The 23,790-nt window shown below is 36.1% G+C and overlaps 1 protein-coding gene across 2 annotated transcripts in view; it reads left to right on the plus strand.

Annotated features, from left to right (window-relative positions):
- The window catches only part of ARSB (arylsulfatase B), a 146,034-nt gene that overhangs the window by 66,233 nt on the left and 56,011 nt on the right, over positions 1–23,790 (plus strand). For both annotated transcript variants that reach the window (XM_019728179.2, XM_074328802.1), the window contains exon 5: positions 4,762–5,005. In XM_019728179.2, coding sequence (XP_019583738.2) covers positions 4,762–5,005 — 244 coding nt within the window. The remainder of the gene's footprint in view (positions 1–4,761; positions 5,006–23,790) is intronic.

Consider the following 23,790-nt stretch of genomic DNA (forward strand, 5'->3'; position numbering starts at 1 on the left):
TCTTTAAACACGGATGTGGCCTGATTGGTTTGGGGCTTCACAGACATGCCTATAACAGCCATGTGAAGCAGTCTGTGAGGTACCTTAGTAGATCAGGTGAGAGGAATGTCAGACCCGAGGCAGTGGGGCTGGATTGGAAACCCATTGGAAGGATGCACATGGCAGAAATGGATGCACATTCAATCCGGAAGGGTTGAATATAGAACCAATAGAGGGAAGGAGAAGACCATCAGGTTGCAAATTGAGTATCTGGGTAGATATTTTCTCCAAAATCTTTTACTAGGAGAAGGTTGCATTTACCTAATCTTTCAGATGACTACTAAGACACATGTTAACTCTCCAGTTTACATTTTAATAATTTAAAAAGTTAGCCTGAAAGAAGCAACCATCCTCAAGCAGTTTCTTTTTTTAGACAAAGAGGCTTCTTTGAAATCATGTTGTCTACTCACCTGTCATACTCGCATTGGTGGCCCTGTTCAGAGGCAAGTCCTGGTGCAAGGCTGCTGGAGCCTTCCTTGCTTTTCCTTCCATGATCCCCAAGTCATGGGGGGATGTCTTGGGTGAGCCCAGGGTCAAAGGGGGCAGTGACATAGAGAGATATTCGCTGGTGGTTCAGGGCGCCCTGCCATAGCCACGCCACGGCATTACATTACTTGGGGAGTAGTCCTAAAAACTAATGTTGTTGTCACGGTTCCATCTGAATCTTTTATCAGCTGTATATGGAGGAGGCTTCATTGTCGTATACTTAATGCTTTTGCTCAGATCTTTGGCTAACCGATGTTTTTCCATGACTTTTTGACAGTTATTTTGATTCAATAATGAATAATAAAGTGAGATTTACCATCTGTATATGACAGCATTTGTTTTATTTTGACATTTCTTTTCTGGACAGCAAAGGTTTTATAATTAGCTTTTCCCTCTGCCAAAAACATTACTGAAGAACGATTTCCCTGGAAAAAAAAAAAAGTTTCATAGTTCCCTTTGCTAGTTGAAGTCATCTTATTTTGATTTGGAAATTTTTTTCATAAGTCAGTCAGGAAATGAAACAAATATTTCTCTTGAAAATTAATTCTTAACAAGAACAAAAATTAATTTTGCCCCAAGAAAATTAGGAGGGAAAACGAAAAGAAACATGTTTGAAATGGTGGTAGTTCCATTGTCTTTAAAAAAAAAAAAAATTATTGAGGTAAAATTGGTATATAATGATATGTAAGTTGGTGTATACATATATAATATAAAATTGGTATATGACATTATATGTTTCATTGTAATTCAACATCTGTTTGCACTACAAAGTAATCCCCACCAAAAACTAGTTACTATCTTTCACCATACAATTGACCCCTTTAGTTTACGTTAGATTTAAGTGAGCAATATAGGAAACCCACCTTTCTACCTTGTTTCAAATGAGTTTATTTGATGTTTGCTATTACTCTGATGCGATTACTCTGAGTTTTATGTCCAACTCTTTGAAATACTGGGGAGACTGTGCTACAACTGATAGTCAACACCCTATTTCTCAAAGGCCTAAGTCTGTGGTGGATTCTGCCCCTTTGTTCGTAGGTGGGAACCATCAGCCTGGTGCTCCCTGCTCCCCCTTCCCCCCAAGGCCAAATTACCCTCTTCATGCAGCCAGGTCTGCAGTTGGCTCTATGACTATAGAGTCCAAGAGAACAAGTTTCAAATGTGTCAGTTACCAATGCCTTCTCTCTAGAGTGCTCTTGAGAAAAGGATGAAGAAAGCCACCTTGATAACGGATGATACAATGGCTTATCATTGCTCATGGCAAAAACATCACAGCAAGCTAATGGCAAAAGCAGTCACACTTGCTGCATCAGCACCCTCCTCTAATAATATGTGCAAACACCTTCCAGCTCCTACAGTAGCAACAGTGGCCAAATTCTCTTTACAGCCTAGAGTATTTTCCTAAGTCATACCCGAAGGGCTGCTCCCAGAGTCAGATTCCAGACCCAGCCACCTTCTCCCCGTCACCTCCTCTCTTATTTCCACCACCACTATTTAACATTTTTGTATTGAGCACTAACAAATATGTGGAACTGACAGAGACATTACATAATATCTCAAAAGTGTATCTGTTTAAAATGGAGAAAACAGGCATTTTCTACAAGCATTGAGCCAGTATCATAACAATCCAGACAACAGAGTATAAAAATAGTGCTGTCTCAGCCATTCTTCTTCTCACAGGTAGAATGTAAACATGTCTTTCCAGTGCATTTTTTTTTTTTTTTTTAAAGATTTTATTGGGGAAGGGAAACAGGATTTTATTGGGGAACAGTGTGTACTTCCAGGACTTTTTTTTTTTCCAAGTCAAGTTGTTGTCCTTTCAGTCTTAGTTGTGGAGGGTGCAGCTCAGCTCCAGGTCCTTGGCATTTTCTAGTTGCAGGGGCACAGCCCACCATCCCTTGCGGGAGTCGAACTGGCAACCCTGTGGTTGAGAGGATGCACTCCAACCAACTGAGCCATCCAGGAGCTCAGCGGTAGCTCAGCCCAAGGTGCTGTGTTCAATCTTAGTTGCAGGGGGTGGAGCCCAACATCCCTTGCGGGACTCGAGGAATTGAACTGGCAACCTTGTGGTTGAGAGCCCACTGGCCCATGTGGGAATCGAACCGGCAGCCTTCGGAGTTAGGAGCACGGAGCTCCAACTGCCTGAACCAGCAGGCCGGCCCCAGTGTATTTTTGTATCACAGGAATAGCACCTTCTTTTAAATTTTGATATATTGGTTGTGGATGACTGATACTCTGTGAAGTAGAAGAAGAGTGGAGGAATCCCCTCTGTCTAAAGATGGTGCCCATTGTTTTGAATAAACAGGTCTGCTTATGTGAAATAAAAATGTGTATTTAGTACACAGGCTTGGGTGACTGGGCCTTGGGCTTTTGTCAAGAAGAGGTCAGGTTTAAGGAGAGGTTCTTGTAAGTCTGTGACAGCAAATGAGATGGACTGTCACCTCCCCCACCATGTGTTGAAGAATTGTTACCTTCATCTAATCCAGCTCAAGACTCTTCTCCCTCCCCTCACAAAGCACAGAGAAGAACTGAGGTGTGTTAAGGGCTTGATGAGAAGCCTCTGTGGCAATAGAGCCTTGACTGTCTTACCCATCACAACAAAGGTGGCTCTCCTCTAAAGGGAATCGTCACCTTGAAATAGCTCTCCTGCTGTATCATAGAAAGAATGTACACTTTGCTGAGACTGACTGTGCATATGGTTTTCACAGGGAAGTGAAACTTTATGTGGCCCATAGGTATAAAACTCACTCTACATCAGCAACACAGCACTCTGGGAGCAGAAGGTACCTGAAACCTGGCTTTGCCACTTATTGGTTTGGCCTTTTCACACCTCTTTGTTTAAAAGCAACAAAGTGGTTATAATACTAGACTACTTGGGTTGTTGTAAATATCAGCTACCATTTATTGAATGCTTAGGTTCAGGTACCCAGCCAAGCAATGGTACCATTTAATGTTCACCATAATAGATAAGGTAGCAATTATTATCTCCACATCAAAGGTAAAGAAACTGAGGCTGTGTATTGCCCTGTGTCACATAGCTAGTTAGTGACATCAGACTTCCATTCCAGGTCTATCAGACAACAGATTCTGTGAGAGGTAATGTGAAATTAAAGTGGTGCATAGTAGGTGCTTAACACATGTTAGTTCTCTTTCCTTCCATGTGTATCCTGTGGTTTTGATAGATCTTCATTTGGATTAGATTTTTATATGTGACATTCTGTAGAGCAGGTCTGTCATACTGCCCTCATGTGGTTCATTTGGATAACAGTGGTTTTTAAAAAATGTTTAATTGAGGTATAATTACATGCAAATAAGCGTTATTTAAAATGTGTCACTAAAGTCACCTAAGTGTATGGATACTTCTGGAGATGATATGATTCTATAATCTCACTAGAAAAGAGGTAAAAAGAAATAGCACTTTTTACCTTCTACGGTCCAACTCCATTCCTAACGCTGAGCCCTAACCACCTGGTAAGACACTTAATATCAGTCACTCTTGTGACTTCTCTGGCTTCACCAGTATCCTCCATTCTCAGTGTCTGAGAAGAAAACCCTTCCCTTCCTTGGCACCGTACACGATGAAGCTTTGTCTTGCCATCCTGTATAGAAGGGAGGAATTTTTCTTGGAATTATATTTTCCACCCGACTGCTCTGTTTACAGACATTTAGCCCATTGGAGAAATCTTCAGCTTTCACACTTAAGAAATAATTCAAATCACCAGGGAGTAGAATGTTACTTCAGTTACCAGTTTAAATGTTAGAACATTTTTCCAGGAGGAAAATAAAAAGTCTGCTTTCTTCACCTATCAGGAACTTTAAGTCACCAAGTGAAACTCACTCAAAGGTTTTCATGTACCAGGAGGACTCGGCTTGCCTGCCTTCTCCTGTGTTACACCAAGTTGCACACACACGTGCATTTGGAACCTACTTCGTTGATTAGCACAGGGCTCCATCCCAAGCAGTTGCCCTCAGGGGCCTTCCTCGTTTTCCAGTGGCCCCATCCACTGAGGATTTAATGGTCTCGTGTCAGATCTGGCCTCATTGCACCCTAGTTATGTCTGGGTGATAGAGGGTAGTTTCGGGTGGGAGAAGGGTAGTTGGTACAGGAAAGGGTAAGAGGAGTTATCTTTTTTAGTTCTTAAGCACCATTTGAAACAACATACATAGAAGTCTTCTGTTCTTAAATGTATCTAACAGTTAACAATGTCCTCATACCAATACCTAATTGTATTTCAGATAATGGAGGGCAGACTCTGGCAGGAGGCAATAACTGGCCCCTTCGAGGAAGGAAATGGAGCCTGTGGGAAGGAGGCGTTCGAGGGGTGGGCTTTGTGGCGAGCCCCTTGCTGAAACAGAAGGGTGTGAAGAACCGGGAGCTCATCCACATTTCTGACTGGCTGCCGACTCTCGCGAAGCTGGCCGGGGGAAGCACAAATGGTACCAAACCTCTGGATGGCTTCGACGTGTGGAAAACCATCAGGTACCTGCACATCTTTTTCTTTTTCCTCCCAGGACAGATGCTCCAAGAACAGCTTGACTTGATTGAGTGAGAAGGATGGCTTTTATGTGAAAATGACAGTCAGCTACTAAATGATTTTTTAAAAGAAGAAATGCCTTTTGAAATAGTGTAATTATATATGTGTATATTTTATTATGTAATTTCATATGTATATATATATATATATATATATATATATATATATATATGTTCTGAATTTGAGATTGTGGGCCTGTGGTTTTTCTTTTTAATTTTAGTTTTTTATATAGTTTCAGGTGTACAAAACAACATAATGATTAGACATTTACACCCCTCACAAAGTCTACTACCCCTCCCCCAATCTACTACCCCTCTGACATCATATGTAGCTGTTACAATACCACTGACTCTAGTCCTTGGGCCTGTGTTTTACATGAAGAGGAAAACTGTCCTCAGCAGCTCACCCGCTACAGGAGGTCTTTATGCAGAGAAGCTTCTCTAAGAAGTAGGTTAGGGTATTGTTTTCTTCCTGCACAGGGTCAGGTGACCTTCCCCATGGCCTGCTGGGAGAATGGAGGACCAAACTGGGGGGAAAGAGCTGGAATATGAGCCATGGAACAGCTGTGCATAATAAGTAGCTAATGAATATGTACTGTGTGCCAAGCCCTGTTCGGGGTAGGGAGGAATTAGCAATGAGCAAGACAGGCTAGATCCTCGTTCTCATGGAGCTTATATTCTAGTGGAGGGGAGGAATGAACAAGTAAACACATAAATATGCAAAATAACTTGCACTAGTGATAAGCACTTTGAAGGCAATAAAACAGCATAGAGAGAGCTGGCTGATGTGAAGGTGATACAGTCTGGGGAGCAGAACCCAGGAGCAGCTTTGGAAATGATGGGAGTCTTTCCTGTTTAGCCACCACCGTATAGAACAGTGACTGAAAGTAGGAAGGTGTACACCTTAGAGGGTGGAGCAAGAAAACTTTAAAACTTGTATTTGTATTTAATTTTAAATTTTGTTATTCTTTTTAAAGTATACGTTTTTATAAGGTACATAATATATTAGTAGATTAGTACATATATCCAATTTACCAATAAATGTACATATATTGGAGACATTGTTTTTACTGATGGAATGATAATTGTCTAGTCCAATAGTTTTCAACCTGTATTTGGTGGTGACTCACTCATCTCCTAGTGGCCAGGGAGAGACGACCTCCTCATGCTCTCCCTTTTTCATCCCACTCCAGATGCCCCACCTCAAAAATCGGAGTTTCTATTCTTCGGAAATAAACCATGGAGTATTTAGGAGTAAAGGGCTATGATATATGTAACACACCTTCAAATAATTCAGAAAAAAATATGTTTATGTGTATATATATTTATATATATACATTTATATATTTTTAATACAAAACACAATAAATGTATGTGTGTGTATGTGTGTACAGAAAGAATAAAAATAGAGTCAAGTATTAACAAGTAAACAATCTCAGTAAAGGTCTTAAGTGTTCTTTTATTATTTGTTGTTTTGGCAACTTTTCATAAATTTGAAATTATTTCCAATTAAAAATTAAAACATTTTTAAAAATAGGAAAGCCTGGCAACACAGAGCCCATATTTCCACAAAGCCAATAACTGATGGGAATCAAGCAATTGCTGTCATCCTTAGTTGAAGTATTCACCCTTTAAATCACCGTTCTCCATTGATAACTCCCAATCCAGGCCTACTTCATTCATTTATGCAAATTGTACCATTCATCTGTCCCTTGATATACTTAACCATTCCCTTAACTTAGATTGATTTTTACTTTTTAAATCAGTAACACTGTAATGAACAATTTCTTCATAAAATCTATCTACATTTTGGATTTTTTCCTCAGATATCAATGGTTTGAAATTAAATTACTGAGCTAGAGAATGACCACTTTATAGAGTTTTACATTTTTTTCCTTGCTTTTTTGTTCAGAAAGCTTTTTCTTAGCCTGAAATGTGCTAAATATTTATCTACATTTTCTAAGTGTTGTGGTGTGATTTTCTTCCATATAATTCTTGAATCATTTGTTATGAGACAACTATGTGTTATGTAAGGTTAATATCTAAATCAGAGGAGTGGGTTTTTTCCCCCAGGTTTTTGAATTACATAGACCTCTTTGAGATTGAAAGATGTGAACTTACAGAAAAAAAGTACCTAAACATACGCACAAAAATTTAGATAGAGTTTATTTTTATGATATCAGACATTGATTACATTTCTTTTCTATGTGACTGTGTGTGTGATGTACTGTTGAGTCAGCTCTGTCTCCTGGTGACCCTATGAATGAATGATGTCCACATGTCCTGTCCTCAACAGCCTATGGCTTCTTGTATGGAGTCAATCCATCTCATATTTAATCTTCCTCTTTTCTCACTGCCTCCTATTCTTCCCAGCATTATTGTCTTTTCCAAAGACCCCGCCTTCTCATGATGTGCCTGAAGTAGGACAGCTTCAGTTTTGTCATCTTTGCCTCCAGTGGTGTCTCAGGCTTAATTTGCTCCAGGACCCACTGTTCATCTTTCTGGAGGTCCATCGAGCTCTCCTCCAACACCATATTTCAAATGAATCCATTTTTTTCCTATCAGCCTTCTTCGCTGTCCAACTTTCTCAGCCATACATAGTAACTGGAAATACAACAGTGTGTGGATGATCTTACCCTTGGTCTCTAATGACACATCGTTTTGTTTTGTTTTTAGAACTACCTTAACTGATTTATTTCACTTTATATTTTCCTTTTCCCAAAATAGTACATAATATAAATTGATGTCTAAATAAGTCTACGAGATCTTTTGTTTGTTTGTTTCAGGTGTAGAAAACAATGTAATAGTTAGACATTTATCATTTATACCCCTCACAAAGTGATAACCCTCCTCCCCCAATCTACTACCCCTCTGACATCGTATGTAGCTGTTATAATTCCACTGACTCTATTCATTGTGCTGCACTTAACATCCTGTGACTATATATATAAAATTATAGTTAACATTCATTATTATTCAGCTTCAGCTTCAGGTGTACACTGCAGTGGTCAGGCACCTACACCATCCCTGAAGTGGTCTCCCTAATAAGACAAGTATCCATTTGATACCCTACAAAATCTTTACAACATTATTGATTATATTCCCCAGACTGTCTTTCATATCCCCGTGGCAATTTTCTGGTTGTCAGTTGTGCTTTCTAATCCTCTCACCTTATCCCCACCCCACCCTCCCATCTAGCAATCCTCAGTTTTTCCTCTGTATCTCTGAGACTGTTTCTGATTAGTTTCATCATTTATTCTAATTTTTAGATTCCACATATAAGTGAGATCATATGGTATTTGTCTTTCTCCGTCTGACTTATTTCACTTAGCATGATGTTCTCTAGGTCCATCCATATCGTTGCAAATGGGAGGATTTCATTCTTCGTTATGGCCGAGTAATACTCCATTGTATAAATATACCATGATTTCTTAATCCAGTCATCTACCGATGGGCATTTTGTTTTTTTCCATGTCTTGGCTATTGTGAATAGTGCTGCAATAAACATAGGGGTGCATAAATTTTTTCGAATTAGTGTTTTGGATTTCTCTGGATAGATACCTAAGAGTGGAATTGCTGGGTCATAAGGTGGTTCCATTTCCAGTTTTTTTAAATAACTCCATCCTGATTTCCACAGTGGCTGCACCAATCTGCAATCCCACCAGTAGTGCAAGAGGGATCATTTTTCTCCGCATCCTCTCCAGCACTTGTTGTTTGTTAATTTATTGTTGATGGCCATTCTGACTGGAATGAGGTGGTATCTCATTGTGGTTTTTATTTGCATTTCTTTAATGATTAGTGAGGTTGAATATTTTTTCATAAGTCTGTTTGCCATCTGTATGTCCTCTTTAGAAAAATGTCTCTTCATGTCCTCTACCCATTTTTCAATTGGGTTGTTGGTTTTTTTGGTGTTGAGTTGAATGAGTTTTTAATAAATTTTGGATAATATCCCCTTACCAGATGTATCATTGACAAATATCTTCTCCCATTCAGTAGGATGCCTGTTTGTTTTATTGGTGTTTTTCTTTGCTATGAAAAAACTTTTTAGTTTGCTATAATCCCATATGTTTACTTTTTCTCTTCCCTTGCCCAAGGAGAAATATCAGTAAAAATATTACTAAGGGTAATGTCTGTCAATTTACTTCCTATATTTTCTTCTAGGAGTTTTATGGTTTCAGATTTTATATTTAAGTCTTTAATCCATTTTGAATTTATTCTGGTACATGGCATAAGGAGGTGGTCCAACTTCATTTTTTTTGTATGTGTCTGTCCAGGTTTCCCAACACCATTTATTGAACAGACTCTCAACCCCAATGTAAATTCTTGCTTCCATTGTCTAATGACACATCTTTGCTCTTGATGATCTTTCCTCATTCTTCCATTGCTGTCCTTCCAAGTCTCAGCCTTCTCTTGATTTCACATAGAAAAAAATGAAAAGCATTCATTACAAATGTATGCCTCCCTCACACATTTTTAATGTAAAAACTAATACCTACTTTATGATAAAAAAGGAAATAAAGCAAAAATTTCCACGCAAAGCAAGACTTGAACTTCAGTTCAGCTTATCATCAGCTTTGAATGCGAAGGCTGTTGAGATTTGTCTTAAAGAAGTAGGACAAAGTTTTGAGTGGATTTGATATGGCAACACATGTGTCACGCTTGACATCCAATCAGTCTTGATATTTGTTTTGTTGTGTTTTGGTGGCAAATGTGTTGTAAGCCCTGGCTTGAAAAATGCACAATAGTGAATGGAGTCCAAGCTCTGTAGCACACTTTGCAGATGAGGGTAGGCTTGACTTGAGAAACAGTTGAATTCATTTCGAATAATTTCCTCTGCCCCAGTTCACTGAGGTTATTATCTTTGGCAAAGTGCAAGCCATTGATGTTAATCCATACCACCAAATTTTGGATTATAAGTCCACATTTCAATCTTAAGATTCTCTTGATCAGAAGTAGCCTTTCAGTTTGGCACATGTTGGCTTCTGCCTGCAGAGAAATTGGAAAAAAGTTTGGTCCCTTTAACTCCAAATTGCACAAGGTCTTTCTTTCAGTGTTAGGGGGACACTGAATTCCTAGTGACGGATCTCTTACAGAACAGGACCGTTCCATTCTTCAGCAGCATGCATAATGTTGATTGAGGGCTTTAACCAAAAGATACGACAAAAAATACTCTCAATATGCTAAACCATGAGAGAGTAGAGGTTCCTTTTTTCTGTTTTTAAAAAAGTAAAATTTCTGCCCAAAGCTTAATTAAGCTCTTTAAGACTCTCCTCTGCAAATCCAGCCAATTTTTAGTAAGTGAAGAATTGCTCTCATTCTGCTCCCATTTCTTGATAAAAGATCCTGAAAAAAACGATTCAGCCCCATCCATGGCTCTGATGAAGTTGATGCTTCTCACAGCATTAAGCAAGACTTCATTCAGTATCGGTGGCAGAACATTTGGTACCAGGCCTGCTGATACAGAAAGCTGTCAGTCAGATTGACACCTGGAGCTTCTTTTCCAAAGCAGCAAAAACAAATGGACAACCAAATGCCAGAGACACTTGATCTGTGCCTACAGTTCTGCAACTTTTTTCCAGTCAGATATTTACTTGGAAGTAACATTTTCAAGATGATGGGAGTTTTTTAAAATTTCAAGAGGGCCTCATAAAATAGGAATCCCAGTGATGGATGAAAAACAGAGTTGGCTGTGCAGAGAACATCAGAGGTTTCACGAGTTGCATAGTTATCAATTCCTTTTAGATCTGTTTCAAAATATTAAAATATTAGAAGAAACAGCAATTCTGGAGTAGGTAACATTTTTGCAATAGACACTCCTTCAACTGCTTCAGTTTTTCTTCTTTTACAAGCCACAGACCATGTTTATCATTTTTAGGGAACATGACTTCTCCAAGCTCTTTTCAATTCTGTGTGGTTTTTCTGCTTTTCAACTTGATAAGCAGCATACCGGTTGTTTTGAGACATTTCAAAGGATACATACTTCATAATTTTTTTTTTACTTATTTTGTCTTTAATTTAACTTAATATAAACAAAAGCAGAACCCCAAAACATATAATGATAGGAATGTTTTTCTTTCTTATCAATGGGAAACTCTTCTAGATATTATAACATGAAAACGGTGACAATGAAATATTATTTGATGATGTAAAATACCTTAAAAACTTAATATGACATTATAAAGCTATTTCCCCCTAGGATTCAGTTTCAAAAAGACAGTGTAAGGGAAAATAAGTCACTTTTCACCCCACTTTCAGATACCATGAAGCCCAATGAAGCATAATGGTCAATGAGCCAAAGGTTAACAACCTCTGAACTAAAATGATTCTCTATTCCAAATATTACCATGATGACCCAGACTGATTATTGAATGAATATTATTGAATAATAACTTTTTTATTATTATTGAATAATATTTCCTTTTTAGTGAAAACTGTGTGTTATCACTTTCATTACTTTTTAAGTTCTTGCTAGTACTATGATCTGTCTTAGTGCCCTTGTTTTAGTCTACTGACTTAGCTTTTCTCACGTTAGCACTTCACTAATGTGAATCATTGGCAATCATTGTCTTTTTAGAGTATATTTAAATACCATATTTTGTCATGTATAATGCGCTCCCGTGTATACTGCACACCCATATTTTTGGCCCAAACTTTCAGGGAAAAAACATCTTTCGTTTTAATTTTTTAATTCAAATTTGTATTTGTTTATATTTATGTACTTATTTTTTGTATTTTTTTTAATTGAAGTTTATTTGGGTGACAATTGTTAGTAAAGTTACACCGATTTCAGGTGTACAATTCTGTAATACATCATCTATAAACCCCATTGTGTGTTCACCACCCAGAGTCAGTTCTCCTTCCATCACCACATATTTGATCCCCTTTACCCCATCTACCACCCCTTTCCCTCTTACCCTCTGGTAACCACTAAACTATTGTCTGTGTCTATGAGTTTTTGTTTCTCATTTGTTTGTCTTGTTCTTTTGTTGTTTTTGGTTTATATACCACATATCAGTGAAATCATGTGGTTCTCTGCTTTTTCAGTCTGACTTATTTCACTTAGCATTATAATCTCAAGATCCATCCATGTTGTCACAAATGGTCCTATTTCATCTTTTCTTACCGCCGAATAGTATTCCATTGTGTTTATATACCACAACTTCTTTATCCATTCATCTATCAAAGGACATTTTGGTTGTTTCCATGTCTTGGCCACTGTAAATAAAACTGCAATGAACATTGGAGCACACTTGTCTCTATGTATAAATGTTTTCAGATTTTTGGGGTAGATACCCAGGAGAGCGAATGCTGGGTCATATGGTAATTCTATTCATAATTTTTTGAGGAAACTCCACACTGCCTTCCATAATGGTTGCACCAGTCTGCATTCCCACCAACAGTGTATGGGGGTGCCTTTTTCTCCACAGCCTCTCCAACACTTGTTACTATTTGTCTTGTTGATGATAGCCATTCTAACCAGTGTGAGGTTATATCTCATTGTGGTTTTTATTTGCATTTCTCTGATGATTAGTGATGTTGAGCATTTTTTCATATGTCTATTGGCTATTTGTATGTCCTCTTCTGAGAAATGTCTTTTCAGGTCCTCTGCCCATGTTTGTTATTTTGTTATTGAGTTGTATGAGTTCCTTGTATATTTTGGATATTAGCCCCTTATGAGAGCTCTGTTTGCAAAAATCTTCTCCCATTCAGTTGGTTGCCTCTTTATTTTGTCAATGGTTTCTTTTGCTATGCAGAAGCTTTTAAGTTTGATATAGGCCTATTCATTTATTTTAGCTTTCACTTCCCTTGCCTTTGGAGTCAAATTCATAAAATGCTCTTTTAAGCCAAGATCCATAAGTTTACCTATGTTTTCTTCTATGCAGTTTATTGTTTCAGGTCTTATGCTTAAGTCTTTGATCCATTTTGAATTAATTTTGGTACATGGTGACAGATAGCAGTCCAGTTTTATTTTTTTGCACGTGGCTTTCCAATTCTGCCAGCACCATTTATTGAAGAGGCTGTCTTTTCTCCACTGTATGTTTTTTGCTTCTTTGTCAAAAATTATCTGTCCATACTTACATGGTTTTATTTCTGGGTTCTCAATACTATTCCATTGGTCTATGTGTCTGTTTTTCTGCCAATACCATGCTGTTTTGATTATTGTTGCCCTGTAGTACAAGCTAAAGTCAGGGAGTGTGATACCTCCAGCATTGTTCTTTTTTCTTAAGATTGTTTTGGCTATTTGGGGTCTTTTGTGGTTCCAAACAAATCTGATGATTTTTTTGTTCTGTTTCTTTAAAAAATGCCATTGGTATTTTGATGGGGATTGCATTAAATCTGTATATTGCTTTGGATAATATGGCCATTTTAACTATGTTGATTCTTCCAATCCATGGGCATGGAATGTCTTTCCATTTCTTTCTGTCTTCTTCAATTTCTTTTAAAAATGTCTTATAGTTTTCATCATATAGGTCTTTCACATCCTTGGTTAAGTTTATTCCTAGGTATTTTATTCTTTTTGTTGCAATTAAAAAAGAAATTGTTTTGTTTTGTTTTTAATTTCTTTTTCTGAGATTTCATTGTTAGTATACAGGAATGCGATGGACTTTTGTACATTGATTTTGTAGCCAGCAACTTTACTGTATTCGTTGATTGTTCCTTTTGGTGGAGTCTTTAGGGTTTTCTATGTATAGCATCATGTCATCTGCAAAGAGTGACAATTTAACTTCTTCATTCCCAATTTGGATGCCTTTTATTTCTTTCTCTCGCCTGATTGCTCTGGCAAGGACTTCCAACACTATGTTGAAAAGCAGAGGTGATAGGGGACAGCCCTGTCGTGTTCCTGAGCATAGAGCAAAGGGCTTCAGTTTTTCACCGTTAATTATGAGATTAGCTGAGGGTTTGTCATATATGGCCTTTATTATGTTAAGGTATTTTCCTTCTATACCTATTTTATTAAGTGTTTTAATCATCAGTGGATGTTGTAGCTTATCAAATGCTTTTTCTGCATCAATTGATATAATCATATTATTTTTGTCCTTTATTTTGTTTATGTGATATATCTCATTGATGGATTTGCATATGTTGAGGCATCCTTGTGCCCCTGAGATAAACCCCACTTGGTCGTGATGAATAATCTTTTTAATATATTGCTGCATTCGATTTGCTAGAATTTTGTTTAGGATTTTTGCATCTGTATTCATCAGAGTTTTGGTCTGTAGTTTTATTTTTTGTGTTATCCTTACCAGGTTTTGGTATCAGGGCAATGTTGGTCTTATAAAATGAGTTAGGGAGTATTGTCTCTTCTTTGATTTTTTGGAAGAGTTTGAGCAGGACTGATATTAGACCTTCTTTGAAGGTTTGGTAGAATTCACTAGTGGTTTTTTTGTATTTTAAAGGAATTTTAGCATTTATTTTTTAACATATTATGGTACAAGCAATTTTATGTAATGAATAATTAAAAACACAAGAACAGATACAAGGTACAAGGAATTTAATGTACTGGTAACAAATTTACGATATTTACGCATCATAGAAGGCCAAGAACTCTTCCTCGTTGCAAATTTGTCGTACTTTCAACAAAATCGATTATCTTATTTCAGGGTATTTGCATATGGATATCGTTATTGATTCCTAGAGTTACACTTTTAACTCATAAGCATAAATAAAAGAATTAAAAATGCATAGATACAGAATTAGTACTACCCACGTATAATGCGCATCCTTACTTTTCCCTCACAAATTTGGGCAAAAAGTGTACATTATACATGGCAAAATACAGTACCTGGAAGAAATAGTTATTTACCTCTCTCCATTATATTTCCTTTACAAAATTTTGCTGCACATACATCTGATCAGTGCTCAGCTAAATATTCTAAGGAGATCCCTTTGCAAATCTCTTTCTGTGCAGTTATTTATTCTCTGGTATTCTGGCACTCCGTCATATGAACGTCAGCTCCCTTGGTCTCACTGGATTCTCAGCTCTGTCTTCAACTCAGGGAGTCCACTGGGCTATGCCTCAGTTCCCCTTCTCTGCACCAGGGCTTGGGAACTCTCTCAAGATAGTAAGCTAGGGCAATGATAAGACTCACCGACTTTGTTTGCTTTTGCTCAGGGATCACTGTCCTCTGCCTGATATCCAGTGGTTTGAAAACTGTCTCATATATTCTGTCTGTTTTACTTTAGGCTGTGTTAAATAGGAGGGTAAATCCAGTCTGCCTACTACTCTATCTTGGCTGGAAACAGAAATAACTCCCAAAATTTTATTGTCTTTACTTTCCTGATCAATATTTTCCTGCTTATTTTCTACTTTCAAGTGTTTGTTAATTCAATCTGGGATCATAGACCCAACTTTCTGAAATAAAATATTGAAAATCTTCTAACTCTTCTTTTCAAAAAGACTTTTTAATTCTGCATTCAACTTTGTAATCACATATAGAGAAATTGTATGTATAGATCTGTTTAATTACCTTTAATATTACCAACACTTCTTTTATTATGTATCTTCCCCATTCTTTAGTTCCTAATTTTAATTAAACTTTTGATTGGTTGGTTAATATTTTAAAGTAATTTTCAGTAGAGATACATAAATGATGAGGTTTTTAAATCTTTGCATATGAAAAAGTATTTTTCCATTACCTTCAAATATTAATAATTCGACAAAGAATTCTTGTTAAATCTTTTCTCCTCAACATTCTGTAGACATTGCTTGACTGCCTTCTGATAAGTACTATTACAGCTAAGTTTACCGGTTTTACCTGAAAACAAAAAGAACTTTTTTCCTTTATTCTTCTTTCTTTTCTTTTTATTTCACCTATATGAGAAGATGAATGTTAGCTGAACCTATTGTGGTAATCATTTCACAATATATGTAAGTCAAACCATTATTCTGTACACCTTAAACTTGTACAGTGATGTATGTCAATTATTTCTCAAACTGGAAAAAAATATTTTAAACCTTAAACAAAGAAAGCTGAGATTGCAGTCTTGGTATCTGACAAGATGGAACTTATGTCAAAATTATTGGTAAATATAATGGTGGGAATGGTGCAAATGGTGATTTCTTTTTGACCCATGTATTTATTTAGGAAGGTGTTGTTTAATTTTCAAATATTTCAGTTTTTCTCCAATTATATTATTGATTTCTAATTTAATTCTATTTGGGTCAGAGTAACTACTTTTTATTATTTCAATTCTTTTACATTTGAGGCTTGGCCCCACATACAGTCTTTCTTGGTATCTATGCCAGGTGGACTTGAAAAGAATGTGTATTCTGCAGTTGTAGTGCTAGCTTTCACTTTGTGATGCAGTCAGAAAATATTTTATTTTAGTAGATGAATTTATATGTATTGCTGTGACTGGTAACGTGTTTCCCCAAAAATAAGACCTAGTCGGACAATCAGCTCTAGTGCGTCTTTTGGAGCAAAAATTAATATGAGACCTGGTATTATATTATATTATACCCTGTCTTATATTACATAAGACCCGGTCTTATATTAATTTTTGCTCCAAAAGAAGCATTAGAGCTGATTGTCCAGCTAGGTCTTATTTTGGGGGAAATGTGGAATTTTTTTGTCAAATATTGTTTTATGTTGTATTTACTTTTATCTTCAACTTTTTGTTTGTTATTTCTTTTATTTTTAGAATGACTTTATTTTAGTGTTCACCATTATACTAATATCTTTTTATAATTATCTCAGTTTATATTTTTTAAACTTAGGTTTGTCAGCTTTAAATGACATCTTTGACTCCCACTTATTACCTATAAGAAAATCAACTAGCTTATTCAACTTGAACCTTTCTCTCGCCTTCCAGTTTTATTTTTAGTTGTATTAGTTCTACTTTGTCAGAGCATATAATATATATAATACTGTTCTTATCTACAATTTTCTTTTAGTCTTAGATCTACAATATGTTACATGCTAACCACTTGTCCATTTCTAAAGTGTTCTAAATTATCTCTTAGTTGGAGGAATTCATTCTTTAATAGATTTCTCAGGATTCTTGAAATTCTTGCACGTCTATTAAAACATTTTCTATAACCTTGAGAACTGAAAAATAGTTCAACTGATATAAAACCCTTGTCTCACATTATCTTTACTTGAGTTTCTTGAAAATGTAACCCCTCTCTTTACTTGTTTTGTATGTTGCTGTTAATAAGTTTAATGTAAACCTGATTTTCTTTCCTTTGCAAGTAACTTGGTCCTTTTGCCTTGAGGTTCAGAAGATTATAATTATTTACAGTCTAAGACTTTTACTAGATATATCTCAAAGGTGACCATGCTGGGTCAATATTCCCAGATACACAGTGAGTTCTTTCAATCTGTACGTTCAGGTCTTTTATTTCAGAGATTTTTTAATTATAGTTTTAAATTTTATATTCCATTGTTTTGTGTTTCTTGTTCAGGGACCCCAATTCTAGATATTATTAAATCTTATTTACATATCTTTTGTTTCTATCAGTTTCTCTCTGATCCTTTTTAGTTTATTTTTATTAATTATCGTCTCTTTTCATTTTTATTCTCTGTATACTTTCATATACTTTCAGTTATATAAAATACCCCTTCATTTCTGAGAGGTTGTCTTTTCTTTCAGTTTCTTCCTTTAGTTCGGTTCTGAGTTTTTAAATTTTTGATTCATGATTATTTTTTTATAATGGCAATTGCTGATTTAATTATATTTAATTCATGTTGAAATACCATGTAACAATTTTCTTCTGTCTTGTGGCTTCTTTTTTCCTATACTAGGGGAATGTTTTCATTTGTCAAAAGCTTTGAATTCTCATTTGCAATATTTTTTTTAACTCTTATGGTAACCTTGTTTAGATCCTGGTTCTTTCTGTTGTTGTTTTGTTTATATTTATGTATATTAGCTTTTCCTGGACCAACAATAGCAGGTGATCTGCAGGGAATTTAGATAGTTTAATTTATTTCTTACTTAGTTCAGGGGCACCTTCTTCTATGGCTACAGTGAAGTGCAGTTTCATTAGTAAGTATTGCTCCTTTCTGGTCTGTCTTATGATTCTGTGTTGTTGAGGACTTTGATCTTTTACCTCTGCCTCCTTTTCCATTTATCATCCAGTTGTGAGTCAGCTGCTGCTGTCAAAATTGGTGGCTGCCCGAGATTGCCGTGGTGATCCTGCACGCTTTTCAAGCCTCTTCCCCAGTAGCCAGCCCCCTGACCTACCAGGTATCAGACCCGTATCAGCATTTTGTCACTCAGGGTGGAGCCCTCTTTCTGAGGTTATTTTACCGGACAGGATCTGAACACCCCTCACCCTCTTTTGCGTAATCCCAGCCTGATGCTGCCCTAGAGTAGGAACCAGCATTGACCCTTCATGTCTCAGATGGTTATTTCCTCACATCCATCCTGGGTTTAAGTAGATTCTATTTCCTGCTGATGGTATAGGCTTGAGCATTGGGTGATTTTATTTTCTTTCCTTTTGAATATGTTTTTTCAAAAGAATGTGGACATTGACATTTAGATGGCCACCAGCACTCTACGGAAATCTGGAAACTCACATGGTCTTAGGCTCTTACTCTAGTTTAAGAAAAACACTAGAAATTATAGATGAAGCATTATAAATATGGTTTATGAAATAAAGATAGGGAACTCCAACCGATAGCTCTACATTCAAAGACTGCCAAGTGAATGAATATATATGTATTTAATAAGATTCCTTAATGAAAATGTACATGAAAACATATATGTTTATATATATTTTTATAAATATATATATACATACATATGTGTGTGTGTATATATATATATATATATATATATATATATATATATATATATATATATCTTTTTTTTAAGTTAAAGCAAAATGTTTAAGGAATAATTTTTTGATCCCCTACTTTACCTTTGTTAACAAAAGAGCTTCTACCCTATGCCCATAGTATGCAGTGCTCTGCAGGTTGTTTCAAATATTTTTGTAATTAAGTGCTGCATTCTAGGATACTACATATCATGCAAATTTCTTCTGTTTCCTCCCACGGAGCCTGATGTTTGCTCTCTGGGTGGACATAGGGAGGGGTGCCGCTGGCGGTGAGGGAGGAAAGACGTGATGGGCTAGCTCTGAAGACAGCTAATGGGAGATCATTGCCTGTTTTTTGTGTGGTGCGGCCCCTGAGTCTTCTAGCTGAAGGTAGACAGAGTGAATCCATCCTTTTCCATTTTCTATGGGATCGGGTTTTGATTCTCATGGTAGAATCCAAGAATGTGTTGTTAATCTCTTCAGCACTGGCATTAGTGAAAATCCCCTCGGGACTTTGGCATCTGGTCTTCTCTTTAGTTTCCAACACTGTTGCCAGTTTTTTCTCTTTGTAATTCTTCATGGGTTTTATAATGGAAATTGGAAGAAAGGCATATTAGGCTCTGCTGGTTTGCCCAGATACTAATCCAGAAGTCCTACCAATTATTTTACAGTAATGAGTAGGAAAAGGTTATATGAAGGATATGATTCCATTTTTTAATAATATTACTTGTTTCTTAAATAGCCTACTTTAAAAATTTAATAAGATTCCTTAATAAAAATGTACATGAAAAAATTCTCTCCTCATATATAACTCTATATCAAATGAATTTAAGTTATATATTTCCTCATTAAACGTACTCAAAATTTTATAATTTACATACCTAAACTCTTTATTTGTGGTAATGTTTGCATGTTAAAATTTTCAAGGAGCGTGGGATTTATGCAAGCCCAATATCACCCACACCCATATAACAAAGAAAATACACCCTCTAAGAGATTTATTTACTAGTATAATAGTTAAAAATGTGAACTCTGTGGTTAGATCTGGTTCTAATCTTGTCTTTCCCATTTATTATTTGTGTGATCTTGGGCAAGTTATTTAACATCTCTAAGCATCAATTTCTTCATGTGTAAAACATACTATTAGCGGTACGTGCCTCAGAGACACTTACTGTAAGGATTTAGTGACAGAACATGTGTAAAACACTTAACCCCGTGCCTGGATCATAGCCTCGACTCTAGCTTGACGTGAAGATGACAATGATGATAAAGATGCTTACAATGAGTTAACAGGAGGGACGTTATTCAGTGGGTATTTCTTGAATTTTTTTAATCAGTGACTTTTTTTGGTCAAAATTTCATCACAGAAAATAGTACCATGGCTATCACTATTTCTAAAAATTTGATACTGCCTTCCAGAGTGTGTTTTATGACAGATGGTCAGCAGCTAGTGGTAAAAGAAGTATGGAATGTAATAGCACTTCACTTATTTATGGGAAATGTTTCACTGCCCCACCCTTCAACTAGTTGGAAAATGAAAGTCAAAAACTGGAAACTCTATTTATAAATGGACAGTGCTGTGATCTCAGTGTCTGAAATTGTAGACTTTTAGAAAATATTTATAGCATATTGAAAACTAGTCACTGATCGGTTTTCTCATTCACTGTTTTTTTTTAAAACCAATCCAAAAAAATATGAAATTTGAGATAAATTAAAATTTAATACTGAAATATCATCAGAGATAATTAACTATATACCATTTTAAATAAGTTTTTAACAGAAGAGGATAGAGAAAAAATTATTAACTCTTATTAATAGTGGTATTTGAAGTCAATAGAGATATTTGTTAATTGTGCCTTAACAATAAGCTAAATGAATGAAAATATAATACATTCATGGAAATACTGAGGCCATTTTACATTTCACTGAGGAGACAATTTCACATAGTGGTTAGGAGTGGGGAATTAGGGAATCAGTCTGCCTGAGTTCTAAACCCAATTCTTACCTGCTTACCCACTTGTAATCTTATAACTCACTTAACTGCAGTGTGCCAAGGTTGTGTCTATACCGTAGTGGCAAGAATTAAATACATGTAAAGCATTTAAAATAGTATGTGGCACATAGTAAATGTTCTACGAGTATAGATGCTAACCTCTGTTATTCTTACTAGCCTAGCACAAACCCCCAAAATAACTCCAGTTTGGTTGTTATGGATATGCATGAAACATGCCCATTTCACAGATTTAGAGGTTGGTCTCTGTCATTAAGTGGTCAGTGTGAACAACATTGTTCAGTTCTTTTCCTTTACCTAATTCTTTGTCTACCGATTGCCGTAGCCACTGATGTATGCTGGGGCAGGCGGTGAACATTGTGCAGTCAGGGTCTTTGAACAGTCGCATAGGTGCCTGCCTTAAGATGCTAATTATAGAACTTCTCTTTGTTTCTATCAGCCTGGAGCCCAAATATTTGCCATAATAACAACACCCTTTACATTGGTTCACCCAAAAACAAGGAACTTGTGTGATCATTGAAAAATCACTTACCATGAACATCATCAGTCATTATTCAGAGATTTACATTTCACAAATGGAATAAACAGTCTAGTGAAGATAATGTTGCTTATACAGCTAAACAGTGTCATCTGCCAAAACCGAAAAATAAGGAAAATTCCTAGAAAACAGATGGCAACATATCGTTTTTATATGCAGTTTGTAATGAGTAAACTGTGCGACTTAGCTATATTTGACACTGATAACTTCTAAAAAGAGGTCTTGCATGGGAGAGAGTATAATACTATGTCTTAGAAATTAAAGGTAAAGCTACATCAGTGTATGTCATAAGGGAAACTCTTACTAACAAGAAGAATGGATAGAAATATCAATATTCCATTGTATCTACATGTTATTCTTGTATCTGTATCTCATGTTCTAGACTTGTACCTGTGGTTATATATTTTTTTCACGTCTGCAGTATCAGGATTCACATTTTGCAATGAAATGTGTTGTTTTAAGTGACCAGCTTATTCAGCACTTAACATATCCCGGACACTGTGCTAAGTACTTTACATATGTTGCCTCATTTAATTTTCATAACAACCCTGAAAATAGATACTTTTATGTACAGTCTGCTAGTGAGAAAAACAAAGCTCTAGTTTATATAGCCAGTCACTTGTGGAGTTCAGATGCAAACCCCAAAAAGCTTCTACCTTCTATATGTATCTATAGGTAATGCTACAAATATTGTAGTATTTTATTATTATTTTGTATATTATCCTCTTCCAAAATTTCATGTACGTGCAGCAAAATTTTGTAAATGAAATTCAATGGAGAGAGGTGGATAACTGTCTCTACCAGGTACCGCATTTTGCTGTATAGAATGCGCACTTTTGCCCAAATTTGTGAGAGAAAAATAAGGATGCGCATTACACGTGTGTATTACTAATTCTGTATCTATATAAATGTTTTAAATTCTTTTATTTATGCTTATGAGTTAAAAATGTGCCTCTAGAAATAATAAAATACTATAATATTTGTAGCATTACCGATAGATACATATAGAAGGTAGAAGCTAACACATGTTGTCATCTAGCAATAATCAATCACACAAGCATTTTATGAACTTGATGAGGCCACAATTTATTCTACAAGATTATGGTGATCACACAGTTGATATTGCTGAAAACTATGTTATGAACGTACAAATTTTTTTTTTTCTCCAGCACACTTAAGTACACGTACCTTTGAGGAAGAAATTGTGTCATATGCTAACACTTTTGTTCTGCAAATGATACTGTCAAGAAAGCAAAAAGACAACCCATAAAACTGGAGAAAACATTAACAAATGCATTTAATAAAGCACTTGCATCCAGAATATATAAAATAGTGGTAATGATAGTTGAAGTTTTTTTTGGTTTTGTTTTTAATGTTGTTCACACTGACCACTTAATGACAGAGACCAACCTCTAAATCCGTGAAATGGGCATGTTTCATGCATACCCATAACAACCAAACTGGAGTTATTTTGGGGGTTTGTGCTAGGCTAGTAAGAATAACAGAGGTTAGCATCTATACTCGTAGAACATTTACTATGTGCCACATACTATTTTAAATGCTTTACATGTATTTAATTCTTGCCACTACGGTATAGACACAACCTTGGCACACTGCAGTTAAGTGAGTTATAAGATTACAAGTGGGTAAGCAGGTAAGAATTGGGTTTAGAACTCAGGCAGACTGATTCCCTAATTCCCCACTCCTAACCACTATGTGAAATTGTCTCCTCAGTGAAATGTAGACATGGCCTCAGTATCTCCTTAAATGTATTATGTTTTCACTCATTTAGCTTATTGTTAAGGCACCATTAACAAATATCTCCATTGACTTCAAATACCTCTATTAATGTTTCCTTAGTTGGCAAACAAAATGTTGCCAATAACAACCCAGATTTTTTGAAATTTTGTGGTCCTTAAAATCCCAAACCATTGCTGTAGACAACTAGCTGTGAGTTTGGGGTGTGGATATCGGGCCATCTGAAAACATGGCATCTTAACTGTTATTCAGATGTATACAAATATCAAGGTGTTAACAGTATCTGGCAACCTCTGTTGGATTATCAAGTTGTCCACAGCACTCTTCCAACAACTGAGATTGTGTCTAACAACTTCTTCCATGAGGCTGAGTTTATACTAGCAAAATGACTTGGGTACTCGTACCCCACAAACATCTAATTTTTTAAGAACACTATTTCGAGAGTCATACAACCTATTATTAGGCCAATCACTTACTATGTGCCTTCCTCATCTGTAACATGACAGAGTTGGACTAAGTGATCTCCAAGTATTTTTTTCAACAATAATGTAGGTTGTGATAGTATTTGCACATACACTTTCTTTTTTTTAATGTTGAAGAGGTTAGGCTATTTCCAATGTAAGTTCCACGTTGCAAGTCTGGATATGGGAGACAATTTCTCTCGT

This window comes from Rhinolophus sinicus, linkage group LG03, assembly GCF_036562045.2.
Source record: "Rhinolophus sinicus isolate RSC01 linkage group LG03, ASM3656204v1, whole genome shotgun sequence".
Taxonomy (NCBI): Eukaryota; Metazoa; Chordata; class Mammalia; order Chiroptera; family Rhinolophidae; genus Rhinolophus; species Rhinolophus sinicus.